We start from the raw sequence: 9916 nt of genomic DNA on the forward strand, positions 1-9916 counted from the left end.
TCCCCCGAGGGCAAGTGCCGAGGGCAAGTGAACGAGGGCATGTTGAACGACTAATGAAACGCAGCCAAAGAAGACAAGAGACGAGGTGGAATCAGGCAAAGAAAAAAACAAAGAACCCATATACTCGTGTGGGTGAACCAGTGGCCTGTCACTGCACTACAATGTTTGTTACACTGGCATGGTAAAAGTGTTCAAATGACCATTTTGTTCCAAGTTTATAGGCCGCACCTGTGCTAGAGGAAAAAAATAAAGAAACAAAATAGCATTCTGATAGTGCCCATGTTTTCTAGCTGGTCAAACCTTTCTAATTTTGTTTGTATTTCAGTTCAAATTATTTTCCAAACCTCTAGTGCTTTCAAATACAAAATTAACAAAACAGGACTGGCTTGAGTCATCCTCTTATGTTTTCCACGGACTGTGCTTCTTTGGCTCTATCCATGCAGCCTGTCAATACAGATATTGTTTAAAGTTAAACAGAATAAATTGGAATTTGAAACCGTGGAGCGAAAGGCCAGATTTGAATTTTAGTCTAGAGATAAAAGAAAGGCCTAAACCTAACCTGTTACATTTAAAACTAGGTTTAAGGCAATGGTGCAATATCATTGTAACATTATTCCTAATCCTGCCACTGTTACTGCGATAGTCATAGCATACAAGACCACAGGGGAGAGTAAGAGATTATAAGAAAGGATAAATGAAGGGATTGAAAAAGAGAGAACAGAGAGAAAGAACACCAGAGAAAGACATTAAAAGATGAAGGAAATACAAGAAAAGGGACAGGAGAGAATGCGAACAATGTGAGCCAAGAACAACAGTGTGCACAGAGTCGGTATCAGGCTCAGGGCTGGCCAGGCTAATTAGTTGAGTGCCGCAGAGCATTACTGTAGCAGCTGAGGATCACAGAGGCACTCAGGCACGAGCTAAACAAACCAAACAGGTAGAGGAGAAAGAAAAATCTGTCTCCATGGTTACACAGGAACAAGAGCTAAAATAAGGGGCCTTTTCATTCTTGTTTGTTTCATGCAGGAGCCAACAGAGGGAAGGTGTTAGATTTAATATAAATGAGATTCTAGCTTTAATTATAACCTAATAATTTCACCGGAGTTTCACACTACAGAAGGACAGTAGTGGAGAGTGGTATGTGTCATGCATATGTTCACAATTTGGTAATACAATGATTTGTGTATACTCAATTCTGATTAGCTACTGAAGGAATTCTGAAGTCTTTAGTTTCTGAATGATAAACCACACAAGCTGCTGTTCACTCCTCAGTCAAGTGTTGATTTCTAATCAAACTGCTGCCAAAAGGATGTTGCAGCTCAATTACTGCAAATAGAATGTACTAAATAAATTCAAATCAATATTTTTTGTCAATCATATCTGTGTGTACCCATATATTTAGGGATCAGATCAACATATTTGGGCTCACAAACTCTTATATTTCATTTGGCAAATCCCATCTGACTGACTGAAATGTTTCTGATGCATGGCAACTTCGGTTCACTAAACGTTCTCTGAGGAGTGATCTATTTACACTGTTCCATCAGGTCCCTGACATGTTGCACAGAAATACTGATGTCAAGTCCTTATTCATCCATCCATCTATCTATTTATCTATCCAGACACGAGTCCATTCATCTGTCCATAATACCTGAGAGCTCAGGGGCCTGCTGTTCGCTCCGGGTGAGCGGAGGGAGGCCCAAGAGGCTGGGGAAGCCAACCTGGACGGCCCTCTGTCTCCTGGGCTAACGCTGTTCCCTGGACTGCCCGGATGAGCCGCGGCAGCTGGGTGGAAGAAGTCTGCTGGTAGGTGGAAGACGGGTGAAGACCCACCACCACCTCCACTGCAACTTCCTCCATCTCCATCTGAAAACAGAAGGTTGTAGTTTAATACAGCTGTGTCAGTGCAAATTTTTAAATTTCTGTTTTTTTTTTCAAAGGCAAATACAATTATTAGATTCAAAGTCAATACAGAGACGCAAATTCACAATGGCGATGCGGATGACACGGACATGCGCATATCGTAGGGGTTTTGCAGTGTTGTATGGGAAGGAGCGGAGGGACAGAGCTGATGCTGGCCCACAGACAGTTGTTGAGCCCTTGGAGCTCTGCAGAAGAGAGCCAGGGGCAGAGCTGGAGCTTCTGGAGGAATAAACACCTGTAGTCACACTGGATTCTGCTCTGATCTGGAGCCGTTAACTGGCAAGAGGGCTCTGGGTTTATTTTTTAAAGTTTTGGGATAAACAGTGAATTTATCTTTACTCTCTCTTCTCAACCTCTCTTCTGTGAGCCACAGAGGTGCCACCGCCATCTGTGTGCACCCAGAGCTCGATGAAACTGCTTTATTTATACAGAGACCGGACAAAAAAGGAGATTGCTCTCCAAAAATTTTTATTTTGTAATAGTGAAATAGTGGCTCTCATTATTTCTCATGTATAATAAGACAATTTTAAGACTAAAACTTAACAAATTGAGATATGTTATCTTACAAAAATAAGACTAGTGCTTGAAAAACTAACCAAATGATTGATTAGAACATCAAAAGAAATTCACTACTTGTATAACTCATGGGAGAAACAACCTACATTTTGCAGATTTTAGAGACATAAAAGTGAGCCTCAGAGCAAACATTTCATCCCCTAAACTGATGGCATTTAGGAAATCAAATAATCAAATAATAGTTTATTCTTTTATAATGATCTCTGAAATAACCATACCATGTAAACAGCATGGCAGACTGGTGTAGACAAGATGTAACTGAAGTCATGGAGGAGTTGTGTGTCGTTGAACAATCTCCCTGAATTGAATTGACTTTGCCTTGTATCGCTCCATCTGTTCCAGTGATAATGGTCATGTTGAGGGGGGCGGTAAGCCATCAGCATACCATAACATGCCATTCATCAACATCTCTGTGTCTGTATCACTGTTGGCCTCATCTATCACTGCTTTAATTGCAGTGGAAGTCAATCAACTGTGTGGAATATGAGATGCGTCCTTGTGTGTCTGTGTTGGCTCTGGAGACATTCAGAAAAAGCCTTCTCTTATTTAAACGATACTATCAATGTCACGTCAAAGTCATGGCTTAATGAAATCGTGGTGGTAAAATACCAGTGAGGGTCACAAAGAACACTGATAAGGATAATAAGGAACGCTGATGAAAGGTTACCCTGAGAGGGATTATTTTAATATGATTGGATGATATGAAAGATTCAATTGAACCATTTCGCTGCTGTTGGAATAAAAACTATCTACAAAAAGCAGGTTTTGCACTTATGTACATGTATGTGTGTCCTTGTGAGATTCAAACTCCACCCACAAAAACATTGCTCCATGGCACTATTAATGGTCAGACACCTTTAACATGTTTGGCTTGATATCTAGAACTCAAATGATAATTTATTTTCATTTATGATTTGATTAACTTTTTTGGTGTCTTTTATACATTTTAATTTGTCTGCTTTTGGAATTTAATCAAGGGTTTAGGTTTATAGTGTATGACTTAGCAACAATTCCTTGTATGTGTAAACATTTGGTCAATAAAGTAAATGTGATTCTTAGTTTTTATTTTTAAATATACTTCAGTATTGAACATTGAATGCCTGTCTTTGGTTTGATTAAAGCTAGTGGACTGTGTTGTTTTTTTTCACAAATATATTAGAATGTTGTTAATACATCAAACCAAACATGTTTGGCTCGCCAGCTAATGGTCAAAAAGCAGTGAGAGACTGATTCCAATAATTTTTTTCCCAATAGTGTTTCCTGAGCTAATCTGTGTTCATTCATGAATGCAACTGGAAAAATTAAAAGCCCCAAACTGTAGTGAAAGTAAAAGTAAAATTCTGATATCATTATACAGTATAACACACACATATACATCAGAAACAAACTTTACAGGCATCTAGTGCTATTGAACGACTTCAATAAAATGATGTTTATGTTGCATAGTATGGAGTATAGTAATGTTCTTACACTGCCACAAAAACTGTTATGAGGACTTTGGGGTGAATGAACAAAGGGATTTTGGAACACAATGAAAATCTATGTATTTATTTAGGTGTGAGAACCTTTTGAGAAGATTTCAGGCCCCCAAGTACCTCACAGATTTATTCACTCTGGATGACACTACAAACTAAATACAGTATCTTAGATGCTGTATTGTTATCATGTGTACTCTGGTACCTGTGCAATGTGCCGGGCTTGACTGCTCCAGTGAGGGAGTATTCAACTGAGGACAGACGCCCACCTCAAACAACTCTTGGACCCCCTCCTCGCTTCCTGAGCTGGAGGGACGAAGCCCTCTGTAGCCCCCCTGGGTGGGCAACTCCTCCGAACTACGGGAGTCACTGCTGCCCCTCTGGATGCATGATAAGAAAAGGAAGAGAGAAATTGAGGATAAGAGAGAAGAGTGAAAGAGAGACAAAGAGATGCAGAGAGAATAAGCATGATATCCAGGTGCACTAATGTTCACTGGAGCAGGAACGATATCAAACTGAAGCCTTTCATTTCCCCTTGTCATAATGGAAATCTGACTACAATTTGTTTCCAATTTCAAAAAGCCCCCTTTTCATGTCCCTTCCTTTATCCATCTATACAAGTCTGATTAAAACTGGATGTGGTAAAAAGAAAGTAACAGCAGGCTTCAAAGCTTCAAACTGCTCAGCTGTTGTTGTTGGTTGTAAACTGGATCAAATGAACTGGCCTTCAATAACGCAGTGATGAAACAGGCCAGGTGGAACCGCTGTGAGCTGAGAGAGAAGTGTTCATGGGAAGATGGAGATATGAAAGATGTGCTCACACACACACACACACACACACACACACACACACATCCCAGCATGCCCATATCAAGAGCTCAGAGGGAGGCAGGTGTTTTAATCAGGCACTAAAGCATGTAAATAGTAATTAATGATGATTAGCAAGATGGAAGGGGTATAATGACATGAGGTGTGATTCCCCAAACCCCCAATGTACCCTTGAGTGTGTGTGAGTGATTATTACAGATAATGTTAATTTTTATTACAAATATCTGGGTTTAATCTTACAAAATCGCCTTTAATGCCTGGCTGGTTTAAATGAAACTGAAATATTCATTGGCGGATATGGTTTTCAGTACAGTATGCAGGCCCACACAGTTTGCTTCCCTGTACGTACACTATACAGCAAGGAGTATAAAGGCATTAATATGCCACTACCATATAACAGCCTTCACTCTTCTGATTTCAGGCTTTCCACAAGGTTTCTGAAGCTGGCTGCAGGGATTTGCTCCCATTCAGCCAGAGGAGCATTAGAGGGGTCCAACGCAGTTGGGAGATAAGGTCTGGCTCACAGTCGGTGTTCCAGTAAATCCCAAAGGTGTTGGATACGGTTGAGGTCATCGCCCTGTGCAGTCGAGTTCTCCCATACCAAACTGGGAAAACCAGATCTTCGTGGACCTGGCTTTGTGCACGGGGGTATTATTATGCTGAAAAAAGAGAATGCCTTCCCCAAACTGTTGCCACAAAGCCGGAACACAAAATTGAGTTAAATATCATTGTATGGTGTTTTAAGATTAGAAAAGTCCACAAGACAGGCATACCTGTATACTTTTAGCCATATGATATATTCACTCAAAGTATATTTAATGCATTAAACTGTGTTTTACTGTTTGAAGACAACATTCTTCACATGTGTAAACCTAAACTTAAACGTTTTTTATTGCAGTTTGCAGCTTGATGCTTTCACAATTCCTGAATTAAACATACGTGTGTATGATGTGTTGGTGCGTGCCATAGTGTATGTAACAGTAAAATCCATATGAAATCCAATGTATGTATGTGTGTTTCTATGCGTTCCTCTGTGTGTGTGTGAGTACCTGGCTGTCTCTTACCATCAACTGGTAGCTGCTGTGTTCGTCCAGGCTGAGGTCATCAGGCAGCGCCAGAGACGATGACTTGTCTGACAGCTGCTCTGACATCAGAGATGCCTGCTCCACTTCTGCCAGTTGGATCTGTCAAACACACACACAGGACATACAGTTAAGTTGCATCTAGGGAATAATTCATAGGTAGTGGTAGTCCTAGAGTAGACTCACTACTCAATCAAAAGAGGAGAAGCGTATTTTTGAGATGAGTTGCACACTATTAGATTTAGTAAAAGAGAGGGAAGAAAGACTTGAATAAGTAATTTGACTAACAAACAGAGAAACAGCAATGCACAACTTTAACTATGTCTCAAGAAGAAAAGCATACTTCATTTTAGTCATTTATTTTTTACTTTTTAAAATAAAGGGTACATTAACCTAGACTAAAATCATGATATATTGTATGTATGTTGAATGAATACAGCAACATCAACAGACATAAATGGGACAAAAATGGCTTGTGTAAAAAAAGAATATATTGGCTATTGAAATGACACATAAACCACCCAAATTTAAATGATTGTTGGTATGAAAAAGGTGTGACCTTTTAAACTGTCCATCTTAGACTATATGGTGTATTGATACTGTATTGCCTGATCAGATAATATACATGTATTTGTACATACATCTGTAAAATCGTGGAAGATACTCCATCAATATCAACCAACACTGATTACGAAAAAAACAGTGAATTATTGAAAATGCAACATTTTCACCAAAGATCAAATAAATTTGAAGTACAGCTTTGATCCTGAGGGTTGAAGGAAATTGAATAAAGAAACAGAGAGAACTGTAAATATCTCGCTATAGAGGTCCTGGGTGAAGTAGTGATTATATGTACGTAGATGGTAATTTAATGCCAGAAGAAAAAGTGCTACCCAGGTAGATCACACGCATCCTAATATCTAAATCACATCGACAATAAGCTGCTTTGAGTCATACAATGACCCATTCACTCACCCACACACACAGCTACAGATTTAAATATGCAATCTGCACATGTATCAGGTTGGAATCATGGAATCACCTCTGCTCTGGGCTGGAATTGGTTTTAGTTCTTATGTGTGACTGATGTTTTCACATGTCTGTGTGCGTCATGGCTGAACGCATATGATCAACCAGGTTTAGAGTTTAAATCGTTTGGTGGTGAAATTTATGATTGGACCTTTGAGAGAAACACTGCATGATTGTACAAAGAAGAAACAAATGTCTGAACACTCTCACCAGTGACAGAAATTAATATGGAGCGGATTTTGACAGCTAAGCCCTCCGAGATAGCTTTTTCTGTCTTTATAAAAACTAAAATCTGGGTAATAACTGTATCTGATTTTGAAAGAAATTAAATTGTGCAAAATAGGATGATCAGATTATAAAAATACTATTTGACATGGACATATCATGAGGCTTTACTTCTTCTGATAACTTTGAAGGATAAAAATTTGATTTTGCCTGCTAGTTTGTCCGCATCTTTCCTCAATATGATCATGATTGCAACATATGTGGATGAAGGTAGCACACATATTGCACAGTGTCATTGAACGCAAACACATCACACACAGAAATATTTTTTTTTTCCAATTTACTCAATAAGCGCAGCTATGGCACAGCTATGAAAATACTATTACAGTACTTTACAATGTCTTGATTGCAATGTATCTCTAATCTGCATATCAATTACAAGGATATCAAACTGACCTTCCTCTCACCTTGCTGGGGTTTTACTGGGAAAATTGGTTTTAAAGGATTTTTCATATTAATCTGAGCGGGGGTTTATCTCAATCTTGGGCATTATGGATTGATTTATATTTTTGCTGCAAACTTCATTTTGAAATGGTGACACCTTATAGTATAATAATGTATTTGAATTCTTTATTTGGAATTTCATGATTATGGAGCTGAAATTAACACAGCAGGAGTATCACCTTGCTCAGAAAACACAGTAGCACAACATTTTTAGCTGTTATGTTGGCATTCTGATTCTAAAACAATGAATTTGTCAGTATATAACTGGTAAATCCCACAGCTTTGGAAAATGTGAAGGATTATTTACAGCTCTTGATATGCATGTGTTGTGTCTTTTGAGTACACTGGCGTACTGTCTAGGGATAGATAAACAAACATATAAATAGATATTATTTTCAAGTGAACTGAACCACAAATGAACAACCTGGGGAAATGGATGATGATGTGGATTCACTGAGATGTTTGATCATATATTGACTGGGGGCTACAGATGTATGAATTTGTGGGATTGACGCACACGCACACACACACACACACACACACACACAGAGTCTCTCCCTCTGATACACACTGTTGCTTTGTGGTTTGGTAGAGCTTCACATATTCATGAGATTTAATCATGTGAGCATTTTCCTTCCATCTACTCACTCACACACACACACCATGGCTAATGTGATAGGGTACTGTACAGCCACATACATTTATGGGACAGACACACACACATATTTCTTTCACTCTCTATTTCACACACAAACACACTGGATTAATCTAACAGCTTTGATTCTGAACTGCACACAATGGTAGAGCATTGGTGTTTATTCTGGAATACAAAAGCTTGTCACTGGGGCAGTAACTTATATACAAGGACATTAAAGTACCCTTTGTTTTAGTACCTCAAAAATACAATAATGTATCCTTAATGTACTTTTAAACTATTGCATGTATTTCACTTTTATTCAATATTGTCAATATCTAGGAAATCTTTCTTTATATACTTTTACTCCCAATTTTTCAAGTTTTCCCTGCACTGCTGCTCGTATTATTGCTAACTTCTGCTCATGTCCTGAGGACACACTGTCGACAGATCACTCAGAACTCCCTCATGCTGCAACAAGGATATGATGTCTCAATGGCTTCCCACTAGTGGAAGCTTTTCTGGGCAAGTGTTCCCCTGCACCACCCTAATGCCTCAATTATTGTGCTTAAATATCTTTTATGAAAAAAAAAACTGTAGATTTAGTTTTGACCAAGGTATACAGTGGAGATATTTGGGGCCCATTATGCTCCTTTTACAGTCCATTTGGCAAAAATGTGCTTTCAGGGCAAAAATCAAGGTTTGTTTATTATCATGTCACACAGGGTTGTACAAGTAAGGCTAAATGCGTAACTCTACCATCATTTACAAATGTGTGTGCAATGTGACATGTTTGTTGTATGAGCCTGTTTGTATGTGGGTTTAAATGAAAGCAACAGACCAGAAATTGCAGATTTTAATGTTGTAGTGTCTTTGTCTATGTGTGTATCAGCTTACACAGAAATAATTACACTCGGCCTAATGATGCAGTTTTGTATGACTGAACCCTCTGTTATTTGAGTACTGTGAGCTACAAGGTGAAAAAACACATACATGTAGGTAAAAGGAGAAAAGAAGAAAGTGCAATAGAGAGATGTAAATCCAGACAGTTAATAACACAATTTGCAAACAGCACTATTTAGTAAAAATCTGCTATGTATGATGTATGTGCAAGTAATATTTAAAAAAAGGGAAATAAAAGTGCAGCGCTCATGTGTAGAAAAAGCTTTATTAAGATGGCTAAACGACAGGAACTTTCAAGCTAGAATGAAAAACACAGAAAGAGTGTGTGTGTGTGTTTGTGTGTATGGTCCCACTAACCTCTTGTGGGTGGCCCTTGCAGTCCTTGCAGACAGGAGGCGAGCAGTAGTGGTGGAAAACTGAACCGGAGAGGTTGTCAATCATGTCTCCTTCCAACGAGTCCTTAATCAACAGAGACACACTATCCAGCCACTGGCTCTCCTGCAACACATACACATACACACACACTTTATTCACCCTTTGGTCTGTTTGTAATTAGCACAAACAATCAAGATGGAATCATGTAAGCATTTAACTTCCACGTACTCATTTTTACATTTATTTGAAAGTACTAGAAAGCCAATAAAGCAAGATTACGTAATAATTAGTGAGCTTTAGAGGTGTTGATAGACATATGTTTTCACCAGTCTAGTCTGTTTCCCCTGCTTCTAGTCTTTATG

General features: G+C 38.8%; 1 protein-coding gene across 1 annotated transcript in view; it reads right to left on the reverse strand.

Annotated features, from left to right (window-relative positions):
• Positions 1-9916, reverse strand: part of LOC118326997 (voltage-dependent T-type calcium channel subunit alpha-1I-like) — a 156525-nt gene that overhangs the window by 1652 nt on the left and 144957 nt on the right. The window contains exons 33-36 of the mRNA XM_035660162.1: positions 9537-9677; positions 5852-5986; positions 4180-4354; positions 1652-1866 (exon numbers count right to left, since the gene is read on the reverse strand). Of these exons, the coding sequence (XP_035516055.1) occupies positions 1652-1866; positions 4180-4354; positions 5852-5986; positions 9537-9677 (666 nt within the window). The remainder of the gene's footprint in view (positions 1-1651; positions 1867-4179; positions 4355-5851; positions 5987-9536; positions 9678-9916) is intronic.

Source organism: Morone saxatilis, unplaced genomic scaffold, assembly GCF_004916995.1.
Source record: "Morone saxatilis isolate NCDOM2014 unplaced genomic scaffold, NCSU_SB_2.0 Contig17, whole genome shotgun sequence".
Lineage (NCBI taxonomy): Eukaryota > Metazoa > Chordata > Actinopteri > Moronidae > Morone > Morone saxatilis.